Genomic DNA, 11,806 nt, shown 5'->3' with positions numbered 1-11,806 from the left:
TGAGGTCACCGAGGGATTTTTATTTGTACTGATTTTGCTATAAAGTGTTGCTGAGGTAGAGCCAACTGTCCAGGGTTGGACAGGGGCAAGGAACACAGGGACCCAGGGAAAGGAGAGCCTGCAGCCTAGGTTGTGGTACAGGGCCTCTCAGTCACCCATACAATGAATTGGGCAATAGAGGGTGGGCAAGTGTCAATGGGGCACGCAGAGAAGGCTCCAAAAGGTGAGAGCTACAGGCCCCTGGGGAAAGAAGGGGTACAGAATTGGGCGTGGACCCAGAGCCTCCTTCCCCAGTCCTCCCCAATTAACTTAGGGCATGTGGAGCAGAGAGGGTTTCAGCCGGAAGGCATCAAGAAAAGAGAAGACACCCCGCTTTCGAGGGGCTGCTCCTGCACCCCCAACCCCTCCTTTGAGCATGGGAAGTGGCAGGGGACCTCCTGGGGAGTCCACAGAGCTGGTCCGCTTGAGCCGCAGGCGTGCGCGGGCCTGGGCACCCCAGGCCTTGCCTCGAGCTGCAGAGGCCACAAGACACTTCTGGTACTGAACCTAGGGAGAAGAGGAATGTGAGGATCCAGCTCCTTCTGGCCCCTGGACTCCCTGAAAGCTTCCGCAGGACAAGGCCTCAGGAGGAAAGAAGCGGGTAACCTGCCATGTCTGGAGCCCCTACAACATTTACAGGTAGCTCATTAACAAAAAGTCTAAAACCTGGCATTTACTGAGCATTTAAGGAAAGCCTGACACTGTGTTAAGTTCTTTGCATACTCTACTTGATCCAGTTATTTATCAGGTGTTATAATCACCATTTTGCAAATAAGAAAGTGAGATTCAATGAGAATACATGATTTACCCAAGGAAACAGAATCAGAAATTGATGGAATTCAAAACTAGTTCTGATTGTAGGGCCTGTGTTCTTAACCATACCTACCACTATGCTGGCTTTCTCTCTCTCTCCTTACAGTGGACTGGCCCCTGGCAAAGTGGAATCCCTCGTCAAGGGGACATTCTACAACCCAGTCCCAGTGCAAAACTGCCCTGTTCTTCTCTCTCCTGAATTCAACAGGGTTTACAAGGTCTTCTTACTCCTCTGGTGTCTTCCAAATCTTAAACCTGTACTGTAGTTTAAGTCATCTTCCAAATCCACAAACTTGACTTCACTGTCTTGCTCAAAACCTTTCAATGACTCATCGTGCCTCAGGATGAAACAACCTCATCACCCGACCCTGTAAGTTCTTCTGTGACCTGGATTCTGCCATTCTTTCTGCCCCTGTCTCTCATTCCATCCATCCTTCCTCCACCCACCAACCCTACCCCCACTGGTGTATTCCAGGTAAATTACACTCTTTCAGACACTGACATCCCTCTCACTTTGACCACTGTGGTTCCCTGTACTTGACAGCACATCTTTGAAACCACTCCCCTTCACTTGGATAACTTTCCTCTTTGGACTTTGAACTCTCAGTTTTCTATCACCTGTTTCAGAGAGCCTCCTTGAACCTCTGAAGGGGCCAAAGCATCCATCATCCTGTGATGTGCAACTTCCTTCTCATCTATCTCTGCTCTAACCTAACTGTTCTGTGAGGGAAAAGACCATGCTTTCCACACCACTGAATTCCCAGGGTCAAGTATGGTTGAGTTCTAGCAACTACTTATATTTCAGTGAGTAAGTGAATTGAACTGAGTGCAAATATCCCACATTCATATGCCCAGATACCAGAAAACAACCTAAATGAGAGAAAACAGGAAAGAGAATGTTCACCCTATAAGGCACAGCCCTTACACAATTTTGCTGAAATGTACGCATATGGACCCAAGTGTCAGAGCTTCTGACATTTAAAGAAAAACAGGAATAGCTATTATTATGTGAAATATCCTGGCCTTTAAATATTGACAACTAAAACCTACTAAAAACAGGGTGAAGGTTAAATAAAATACTCCCGAACCACAGTCAGCCCTGGCGTGCTGGTCTGTGATCTCTGGAGAGGCTGCTAATCCTGAACCCCAGTGAACAGAATAGAGCAGCTGCAGGGCAATCCCACCCACCCATTCCCACCCCTGACTCACCATGCAAGCCGCCTGCACAGCTTCAGAGAGTCCCCCTGCATGGGGCTGGCACCAGAAGGCTGCACACTGGAAGCTCTGATGGCCCAGGTCGGCAATGAGACCAAAGGTGTGTGGGTCACGACCAACACCAATAAAGGTCACGAGGCGCACAGGACACTGCCACAGTGGTTCCTCCTCTGCACCAGCCTCTGCCTGACCAAATCAGGCCTAATCACTGAAGGGTCAGATACTAGCTGGACCCCTTGACCACTTCCAATAGCAAGCAATAACCACTTAGCATCCCCGCCCACCCCTCCACAGCTCCCAACTTCACCCTTTTCTGGCTGGTACCTGAATGGGATGTGCAGTCATAACAGAGTCAGACACACTGAGCATGGCAGGGACCCAGGTGTCCCGGTCCCCACGGGTGGTGAGCGTACCAATGGCCTCGTTCAGCACATCCATGCCTAGGGGGGACATGCCCACCTCAGTGTCTCCCAGGCGTAAAGAAGGATCTGCAAAGGAGTGTCTAAGCCCCTCTCACTGACTTAGGATTCAGAGAGATGGGAACAGAATAGCTGGGATCAGGCTTCAAATCCTAAGTGGAGAACGGCAGTACATCCCAGGCTACAGAAGGCCATGGGAGCACTCTGAGAAATGGTGGTAGATCCTTCCTTTTCTACCTTCCACTTCCCTTACACAGCCCAAGCCCTCCAGCCCACTCAGTTCTCACCCATGGCTTTGGTGACTGGCAGGGTCCCCATGTACAGTGCCTCGTACTTCTGAGCAGCCTGGCTCACAGCATCCAGTAGCTCCACTGAAATACATACACCAAGTTGGTCTGGGTACTCTCTCAATGACCCCTTTCTCCACCCTTCTAAGGGAACTGGAGCAAATAGGAAAAAGGCCATGGATGTTCCTCCAATTTAGGGTTTGGGATCCCTGGGAAAGGATACCTCAGAAGTCCTCTATCTGCAGAGAAGTACTAAACATCTCCCTCCCCATCTTTCACCAAAGTAGTCTGTTTTTGCATTGCAGCCCTGCCCCCCGCCCCCCATACCTTGTCGAGGCAGGTCTTCAGGGGTAATGGGGTCTAGTGAGCAGCAAGGGGAATCACCACTGACCTCCACTCGCTCCGACAAGATCTGAAACACAGTGTAGACAGCATGCGGTGAAGGGAGGGGGAAGTGAGGTAAGGGAGCCAATACCACCCTAACCCAACAACCTTAGCAGCTTCAGACCCAGCTCCATACCCACACTCCCTACCCGACTCCTGGCCCTTACCTGGGCACAAAGCCCATGTAGGGCACTGGCAATGGCCTTAGCAGGGACGTCACAGCGAAATACATGGCACTTGAGCATACAGCTGTCTTTGTCACCCGCCACAAAAGCGAAGTCCCTGGCAGGGTCAGAGATGGGGGTAGGGCAGGACTAGAGATGGGGCTGGGGTAGGGGTGGGGGCCCTGCAGTGTCTGCAGGAGGCTGGAAGTCAGAGTTAACGCAGGGATGGAACAGGGAGATCAGGGCTGGAGCTCAAGGCACTTGGCTGTCACTCACCTGTCACTGTTCCAGAAGCATGTGGGAGCACAGGAGAGAATCAGCCCAGCCTCTCAGACTCTCCCCTGTCTGTCCCTGCTGGGCTGGAGCCCACCCTCCCCAACCAGGGCTGGATCAGGCAGGGGAGGCAGAGCTTGGGTCCATGTCAGAGGACCTGTGTCCGGGGGTTCAATACAGGGAATGAGCATCAGTGGGGATCACAGCCTGCAAGGGGGAAGGAGAAGCAACTCTCACTTGTAAGGATGCAGGGGGTCCTCACCGGCCCTTGGAGCTGCCCACACCCCATACACGGATGTGCACCAGAGGCTGGCAGTGGATCAGACTGTGGTCCAGGGGATTCACCAGGCTCATGGCATCCTTTTTCAGGATCATCAGCATGTTCTGGCCCTGCCAAGGAGAGGTCAGGCCGGAGCTCAGATGAAGGTGGCTGCCATGGGGAATAGGCAATTCAGGGACAGCCACCTCTGCTGGATGCTAGGTTGAATACCTCGAAGGGTCAACCAGCTCACCTCACCCCAGGCACCATCTGGGGGCTGACTGCGGCTTCGGGTCTGGGCCAGCTGCTGGATGCAGTTATTGACAGCGATACTGCTCTTCCCCGGTACCAGGTCCTCTTCAGGTACTTCCACCCAGCCCAGAGAGCGGACTGCAAAGCACTGACGGGTTGAAGGAAAGGACAGAAGGCCCCTGAGTAAGGGAAGCAGGATCAAGAAGGGTGGGCAGGGTGTCACAGGCTCCACATATATAAACCCTCTGGAGACCTCCCTCTACCCTTTATCACCTCTGCTCAGCCCAGTCTCACCCCTGACCTTTCCCTGGGGGACCCTCCCCAAAGTCCTGGGCTGGCCCTCAGGCTTAAGTCACTACCTTAGCCCCTGGCTCCATTCTCTGGATGTAGGATTCTTCACCATACCAGGACAGAGAGTTACTGGAATAGAGCAGAGCTCATAAAAGGATCACAATTCCTACAGAAGGCACAATGGTGAGAACCAGACTACTTGATGGGCACAAGATGTGGGATAAGAAGCAGAATATAGAGTCCCAAATGTAAACTCAGAGGGAGACAGGGCCCAGGACATATTAAATAAGTGTAATATAGAGCATGGCTTAAAAATTGAGGAAAAATTCAACACACGGGACATAGAATATAACTTACAAACATGCAGCAGGGTCCAAAATGTGGACCAGTGCCCCAAATCAGGACAAGAAGACCCTTGAACACAGGATAGGAACCTCCATGGACAGAAGGTAGGGTAGTCAGCAAGATGTAGAACATGACAGGTCAGGACCCAGAATACATAAAACAACCATACAGCAAAAAACAGAGCTTGGATCAAGAAACGAAACACTGGGAGAATCAAGAATATGGGACAGAACCAAGAACATAGTGTGTATGTGTGTGTGCTCAGTGGCTCAGTAGTTTCTGACTCTGCAACCCCATGGACTGTGGCCCACCAGGCTCCTCTATCCATGGGACTTCCCAGGCAAGAATACTGGAGCAGGTTGCTATTTCCTCCTTCAGGGGATTTTCCTGAACCAGGGATCAAACCCACGGCTCTTGCATCTCCTGCATTGGCAAGTGGATTCTTTACCACTGTGCCACCCCAGAACTTGGGCTGGAAAGCAGACTGTAACAGGTCCAGCTGCATCTTTGAGTGCTATGGAACCCCAGGCTTTTCATTTCTGCCTGGCCTCTCCCCCTTACCTCTGGTCCAGTGAGCTCTCCAGGCTGGAGAAGGATCTCCCCTTGGGAGGCCGAAGTCCCCAAATTCCCTCTGTCTTCTGTAGAGAGAGGGATAGGTCAGTGTGGCAAGCTTAGGTCCACACATGAGCTCAAGCCCTCTCCTCGCACTCCACCTACCTTGCCTGGGTCCTCTGCATCTCCTGACTCCCAGGTTGGGCGCTGCCACTGAGTGCTACCGCTGGGTACATGCCAATAATAAGTACCTGCAGCATCGCGGATCTTCCTCCAGCCAGGGGGCAGGCCTGGCTCCCCCTCCAGACTCTGGTCCCCCCACAAGTCGTCTACAGGAACGTAGGATTGGAGAGGGAGGGCTTATTTGTGGACTCAGAATAACACTGTCATAACCCTTCCTCCAACCCATATTTGCGCTTCCAACCTTGGATACTGCATTACAAAGATCTGGGTTCATTTGTCCCCTGGTCCTCATCCCAAGACATAACGTACGCAAGTAACTTAAAGGCAGGCTCCCTGTCTTTGAGCCAAAGGTAGCCTTTCGCGCTCCCTCGTTTTCCCTCAGCTCCCGACCCTCCCATCTGGACCCTCTGTGCACACCATCGCAGTTGACCAGAATGATGGCCAGCATGTAATCCTTGCCCAGCATAGCCCTGGTCGCGTTCCCGCCGGCCTTCGCCGGCCCTCACTCAGCCCAGCACGCCTCCGGAGCTGCTGTGCCTACAAGTCCAGCCTCTCTGCGCTGGAATCCGCCAGGCCAACGGGCGCCGCACAAACACAGGGAGGAGCAGAGGCCGGGTCCTAGGGGCGGGAAAGGACCCGCCAAGGTAGCGCCTGGAGTCTAGAGGTGGCGCGTGTAAACAAGACGTCCAGATCTCCCAGTGGCTGCGCGTTCGCGTCCGAAAGTCTAGGGGAGGCTCAAGGACCGCGGCGCACAAGGTGACGTCACCGCTCAACAGTGAGCTCATCAAGCGGCGGAAGATCCTCCAGGAGAATGGACGCAGAACGTACACGCGAACAAGTGAGATCATCGCGTTCAGATCGTCTGCGCACGCGCTCACGAAGCCTGGCGCGGCTGGGGTGCAGCTCAACGAGAGAGGTCACGTGGGAGTATCTGCGAAAAGAGGACCGTCAGGAAAGCGCCTCCACCTTTTCCTGAAATGCCCCGGAAGTACCTGTGCCCTCAGTAAAGATGGCGGCAGCGTTTGCCAGGAGGGAGGCGGTGCTGCGCCTGCGCAACAAGTTCTGCAGGGAAGATGGCGGATGACAAGGTGAGTGGACATCAGGATTGTCTGCAGTCGGGGGTGGGCTTCCCGCCTTTTTAGTCCTGGGGAGAGGCGACAATTGGAAAGGCTCCTGGATGAGGGTGCCCCTTGTTTCTTCTGGGGGCAAACTTTTACTCCTGTGAAAGTTGCTCAGTCGTGTCCGACTCTTTGCGACCGCATGGACTGTACAGTCCATGGAATTCTCCAGGCCAGAATACTGGAGTGGGTAGCCGTTCTAGGTATCCCGTTCTCCAGGGGATCTTCCCAATCCAGGGATCGAACCTAGGTCTCCCGCATTGCAAGAGGATTCTTTACCAGCTGAGCCACAAGGGAAGCCCACAAGGGAAGTTACTCCTGTCAACTGCCTCAGTAAAGGGAAGTGGGGTGACAGCATTACGCGAGGCAAGCAGAGCCAGGGATTCTCCCAAGTGTCCCCCCACCTTCCACTCTTGGACCATAGCGATTCTTAAGTTATTTGCAGACACTCCTAACTCTACTCCATTCCTTAACCCCCGAAATTTTCCTTCTAGAGATGGGAAGTTTCTAGACCACAGAGACACATCCGTTTTCTATCACATTCCTTGGGCACTTACTAATTTCATACTTACATACGACCAGAATCACTGAATTCATTTACTCATACTCCTGCAGACATCCACCTTCCCTATCTCCTCACCAAACTCCAGCTCATACATCCACACATTTCGTTTGGGGTGGCTTTAGGGAGGAAGGGGGAGAAGCCTAGGTAGAAATCAGGTTTACCCCCAAATTGTCCAAGGAACTGCCTCAGGCCATTACTCACCATTAGTCTGGAAGTTCAGCACCGCTCATACATTTACTAAGTATCTGCAGTTCCTGTGTTAGGCCTCCAAACACACTGGATGAGACAGACTTTCAGGTAGCTTATACTCACTAATGGGCTTCCCAGGAGGCTCAGTGGTAAAGATTCCAGTGCAGGAGACGCCAGAGATTTGGGTTCAATCCTTGGATGGAGAAAATCCCTGGAGGAGGAAATGGCAACCCACTGCAGTATTCTTGCCTGGAAAATCCTGTGGACAGAGGAGCGTGGAGGGCTACAGTTCATAGGGTCTAAAGAGTCAGACACGACTGAGAGACTAAGAATGCACACTTAACTCACTGACTGGTGCTCTCCTGATAAACCTAACTAAAGGTCCCCTAGCTGTCCCTTCAGAGAAGGCAGTGGCACCCCACTCCAGTACTTTTGCCTGGAAAATCCCATGGGCGGAGGAGCCTGGTAGGCTGCAGTCCATGGGGTCGCTAAGAGTCGGACACGACTGAGCGACTTCCTTTCACTTTTCACTTTCATGCATTGGAGAAGGAAATGGCAACCCACTCCAGTGTTCTTGCCTGGAGAATGCCAGGGACGGGGGAGCCTGGTGGCTGCCGTCTGTGGGATCACACAGAGTCGGACATGACTAAAGTGACTTAGCAGCAGCAGCAGCTGTCCCTTCTCCTCCCCTATACACTGCTTGCTGTATAAAGTTCCTGTAAAAGTGTTTGTAAGTTACCAATGCAAATCCCATCTGTCATCCCTTCCTCATGTGAATTCTTTATTTTTCAATGCCTTTCTTCTTTTACTACTATCACATCAGGAAAGTTTTATAGGAAGAGGTTTCTCAGGCTCAGACTTGAGCAGGGTAGAGGGCTGTGTCAGCCTTCTGGAGCCAGCCTCTTCTTTGTCCTAGGATTCTCTTCCCAAGCTTAAGGACCTGGCTTTTCTCAAGAACCAGCTGGAACGCCTGCAGCAGCGTGTGGAAGATGAAGTCAACAGTGGTGTAGGCCAGGTAAAGAAAGGTGTGCCTGCTGCCTACCACCACCACCCCACCCCCCTTAGGCTTTATTATCCAATATGCTTTTGAATGGGTGGTAGAGATTTATTCAGCAAGTTGTTGTTTATTGAGTTCCTGTTCTCTGTGACCCCAAAGAATGTTTCCTTATAAATGGCAGTTGAACTAGAATCTTAAATAGGGATTAACAGGGTAAAGAGGGGAGGAGGGAACATTCCAGGCAGGTGGAACAGCACAGGCAAAACCCTTGTAGTGGGAGGTAGCATGATGAACATGAGAGGTGAAAGCAGTTTGGTCTGGCTGCAGTAGGGGCAGCATTCTAGGAAATAAGACTGGAGAAGCACGCAGGGCTCAGATTCATCAGGGACATCTCTCTCAGTGGGCTTCTCTGGTTAGAGTTTTCAGACCTCAGGGTTCTGACATTGTGTGGTCATGACTCCTAGGTTCTTTTTCTGCCCCAGAATCTTGAAAAACTTCGGGGAGCATACTACAGTTTTCCAGAGTAAGGAGGAGTAGCTAGTGGGATGTGCTAAGCTCGGCTTGAGTAGCTTCTAGGTAGAGAAGGGGAAAGCCAGGCTGACTTTTCTCCTACATTTTCCTCTACAGGATGCCTCATTCTTGTCCTCTCCATTCCTCAAGGGCTTCCTGGCTGGCTATGTGGTGGCCAAACTGAGGGCATCAGCAGTATTGGGCTTTGCCGTGGGCACCTGCACTGGCATATATGTAGCTCAGGCATATGCTGTGCCCAATGTGGAGAAGACATTGAGGGACTATCTTCGATCACTGCGCAAAGGGCCCGACTAGCTCTGGATTCCATGAGGGAGGCAGGATGAGCAGCTGGGGGCAGCAGGTGGAGGCCTTCAGCCACAGATGCCATATCTGGCCACCCTGGCTTTCACCCATTTGCTGTCTCCAGCTTTCCCACCACCTTCAGCCTTGCTTCCTTTCCTGCAGAGACTGGACAGTGGCTCATCAGCCAACACCCTGAACCCTTTGCCTCCATAACCCCATGGGACTGGCCCCAAGACTATCCACCCTTCCTCTTCTAGCCCTTACTGTGGAGTCTGCAGCTAACTCTGACTCTCAGTATTCTCTCTCAAGGCTCCTCCCTCCTGGGAGCCAGCTCCATAACTTGATTTTCCCTGAACGTGTCACAACCCCCAGCCCACCACACCCCGCCTTGCTAGCTACACAGGCCACCCAGGGTCTAGTTTGGGCATGAGTGTAGAGGACGGGGGTGTGCCAGGCCTGGGCCGTCCCAGGAAGGCCCGCTGGACCCTGATGCTGCTCCTGTCCACTGCTATGTATGGTGCCCATGCCCCATTGCTGGCACTGTGCCACGTGGACGGCCGTGTGCCCTTCCGACCCTCCTCGGCTGTACTGCTGACTGAACTGACCAAGCTGTTGCTCTGCGCCCTCTCCCTCTTGGTGGGCTGGCAAGCATGGCCCCAGGGGACCCCACCCTGGCGCCAGGCCGCCCCGTTTGCACTGTCAGCCCTGCTATACGGCGCCAACAACAACCTGGTGATCTACCTGCAACGTTACATGGACCCCAGCACCTACCAGGTGCTGAGCAATCTCAAGATTGGAAGCACAGCCCTGTTCTACTGCCTCTGCCTCCGACACCGCCTTTCTGCACGCCAGGGCTTAGCGCTGCTGCTGCTGATGGCCGCCGGAGCCTGCTATGCAGCCGGGGGCCTCCAGGACCCAGGGACCACCCTTCCGGGGCCCCCCTCAGCAGCTGCTACGAGCCCCATGCCCCTGCACATCACTCCACTGGGACTGCTGCTTCTCATCCTGTATTGCCTCATCTCCGGCTTGTCCTCTGTGTACACAGAGCTGCTCATGAAGCGGCAGCGGCTGCCGCTGGCCCTTCAAAACCTCTTCCTCTACTCTTTTGGTGTGCTCCTGAACCTAGGTCTGCATGCAGGTGGTGGCCCCGGCCCGGGCCTCCTGGAGGGTTTCTCGGGATGGATGGCACTCGTGGTGCTGAGCCAGGCACTGAATGGACTGCTCATGTCGGCCGTCATGAAACACGGCAGCAGCATCACACGCCTCTTTGTCGTGTCCTGCTCTCTAGTGGTCAACGCCGTGCTGTCAGCCGCCCTGCTGCGGCTTCAGCTCACCGCTGCCTTCTTCCTGGCCACACTGCTCATTGGCCTGGCAGTACGCCTGTACTACGGCAGTCGCTAGCCCCTCACCACCTCCATCCTGACTCCTGACCTGTAGGTTGGGCACCACCATCAGAGCCACCTCCCAGTGCTGACCCCTCCCCTCAGCAGCCCTGTAACAAGTGCCTTGTAAGAAAAGCGGGGGAAGTGGGAGCAGCCACGTTAGTCTCTGGAGGTAGGTTATCCCTGGGAGACTTGAAGGCTGGGTTTGATTAAGAAAACTCTTCCACCCCCCACAACTACTTCCGGACTAAGGAATTAGGGGAGCATCCGTTCAGAGGCCTGAGAAGTTATCCTATGCTGATGGAGGAGGCATGCTGCTTCATCCTGCGTGAATGCAGTTGGCTCTCCTTGCCTGCTGTGATCACCCCAGCAGACCCATAGCCCCCCAGGCCTGGTGCTGGCTGCTCCAGCCCAACCATGGTACATGGCTCCCCCATAACATAGCTCATCTCCCAGTCATTGTAGGAAAGCCCAGTTGCCGAAGGTTCTGTGTATGTTCATCACCCAGGCCTCTGCCATGCTTCCGTGGCTCCAGCAGCATCTGGAGGTAACACCCCCTGCTCTCTCCACACCTAGCCTTTGTTCTGGAATCCTCAGAGAGGACTGGGGCTTGACTCATCTCAGGGAATGTTGCTCCTGGACCCTGGCTTGAGTCTACACTCCTGATCTCTCTGCTCACCCTAAGGGCTCTCTCAAGGCCCACTGTCCCCTCTGAAGCTCCTCGGAGGTATTATTCTTCCCTCTCTGGGTCCTGCCCTTTGCTCGCAGCGACCCAGCTCCCATCTGCCTGGGGAAACTCTACATGGAGTGGCCTGGGACCAGGCACAGGGAAACTTGCTTAACTCAATCAGTGTCTAAATGCAATAAGGTCTTAATAAAGTGCTCTGGGATGTAGGTGATTCCTACAGTTGGTCATGATTGTCCTGTGTCTTCTGTGTTGCATAGCTCCTCTCAAACATAATTCATTCCTTTGATTCCCTGAGTGTCTTAATCCTGGGGTGACTTACAGATTAAGAGAAAAGGCTGCTTTCTCTCAGCTCTTGCCAACATGGTAATTTCCTTTGAGAGCTCTGTGAAGCCGAATTTTCTCTGGCACAGAGCTTTGGAAATTTCTCTGAAGTACAAAACTTGTTTAGTTGCTAAGTCATGTCCAATTCTTTTGCGAGCCCACAGATTATAGACTGTAGGCTAGAGAACTCTTAGGACTCAAGGTAGTTTTGGTTCTCATTCTCTGAATCCCTCACTGGTATTCCTGCCTGTCGTCTC

At 53.1% G+C, this 11,806-nt stretch overlaps 3 protein-coding genes and 1 long non-coding RNA gene across 9 annotated transcripts; 3 read left to right on the top strand and 1 right to left on the bottom strand.

Annotated features, from left to right (window-relative positions):
- On the bottom strand, nucleotides 1–6,328 carry APBB3 (amyloid beta precursor protein binding family B member 3). 6 transcript variants are annotated; one of them, XM_027546270.1, is made up of 13 exons: nucleotides 5,894–6,328; nucleotides 5,459–5,622; nucleotides 5,303–5,379; nucleotides 4,465–4,525; nucleotides 4,107–4,253; nucleotides 3,857–3,984; nucleotides 3,598–3,603; nucleotides 3,325–3,439; nucleotides 3,101–3,185; nucleotides 2,774–2,857; nucleotides 2,392–2,555; nucleotides 2,062–2,253; nucleotides 1–546 (listed from the first exon to the last, which is right to left on the bottom strand). In XM_027546270.1, exons 1-13 carry the CDS (start codon nucleotides 5,940–5,942, stop codon nucleotides 310–312), a joined length of 1,509 nt encoding a protein of 502 aa, XP_027402071.1. In that variant the 5' UTR covers nucleotides 5,943–6,328; the 3' UTR covers nucleotides 1–309. The 6 variants fall into 6 exon arrangements, with proteins under 6 accessions (XP_027402071.1, XP_027402074.1, XP_027402073.1 ...); XM_027546273.1 differs by having other exon boundaries at nucleotides 2,392–2,507; XM_027546272.1 differs by having other exon boundaries at nucleotides 4,107–4,284; nucleotides 5,894–6,311.
- LOC113895279 lies at nucleotides 553–1,057 on the top strand. The gene is made up of 2 exons (XR_003511805.1): nucleotides 553–678; nucleotides 959–1,057. It is a non-coding gene; the product is annotated as an uncharacterized LOC113895279 (long non-coding RNA).
- Nucleotides 6,329–6,430: 102 nt separating the features above from the next.
- Nucleotides 6,431–11,455, top strand: SLC35A4 (solute carrier family 35 member A4). The gene is made up of 3 exons (XM_027546276.1): nucleotides 6,431–6,564; nucleotides 8,265–8,363; nucleotides 8,973–11,455. Exon 3 carries the CDS (start codon nucleotides 9,585–9,587, stop codon nucleotides 10,557–10,559), a length of 975 nt encoding a protein of 324 aa, XP_027402077.1. The 5' UTR covers nucleotides 6,431–6,564; nucleotides 8,265–8,363; nucleotides 8,973–9,584; the 3' UTR covers nucleotides 10,560–11,455.
- On the top strand, nucleotides 6,550–9,170 carry LOC113896259 (SLC35A4 upstream open reading frame protein). Its single transcript, XM_027548498.1, has 3 exons — nucleotides 6,550–6,564; nucleotides 8,265–8,363; nucleotides 8,973–9,170. Exons 1-3 carry the CDS (start codon nucleotides 6,550–6,552, stop codon nucleotides 9,168–9,170), a joined length of 312 nt encoding a protein of 103 aa, XP_027404299.1.
- Nucleotides 11,456–11,806: the final 351 nt, after the last annotated feature.

This window comes from Bos indicus x Bos taurus, chromosome 7, assembly GCF_003369695.1.
Source record: "Bos indicus x Bos taurus breed Angus x Brahman F1 hybrid chromosome 7, Bos_hybrid_MaternalHap_v2.0, whole genome shotgun sequence".
In the NCBI taxonomy this organism is placed as follows: domain Eukaryota; kingdom Metazoa; phylum Chordata; class Mammalia; order Artiodactyla; family Bovidae; genus Bos; species Bos indicus x Bos taurus.
This window is presented reverse-complemented; position numbering and strand designations above follow the sequence as displayed.

Excerpts from the sequence above, each read along its gene's own strand:
- SLC35A4 (XM_027546276.1), top strand. The coding sequence starts at position 9,585 with ATGAGTGTAGAGGACGGGGGTGTGCCAGGCCTGGGCCGTCCCAGGAAG.
- APBB3 (XM_027546270.1), bottom strand. The coding sequence starts at position 5,942 with ATGCTGGGCAAGGATTACATGCTGGCCATCATTCTGGTCAACTGCGAT. Across the intron at positions 4,254-4,464 it reads GAATGGAGCCAGGGGCTAAG|TGCTTTGCAGTCCGCTCTCT; the intron begins GTAGTGACTTAA and ends TCAACCCGTCAG. Across the intron at positions 3,985-4,106 it reads CAGATGGTGCCTGGGGTGAG|GGCCAGAACATGCTGATGAT; the intron begins GTGAGCTGGTTG and ends TCTCCTTGGCAG.
- LOC113896259 (XM_027548498.1), top strand. Across the intron at positions 8,364-8,972 it reads TCAACAGTGGTGTAGGCCAG|GATGCCTCATTCTTGTCCTC; the intron begins GTAAAGAAAGGT and ends TTTCCTCTACAG.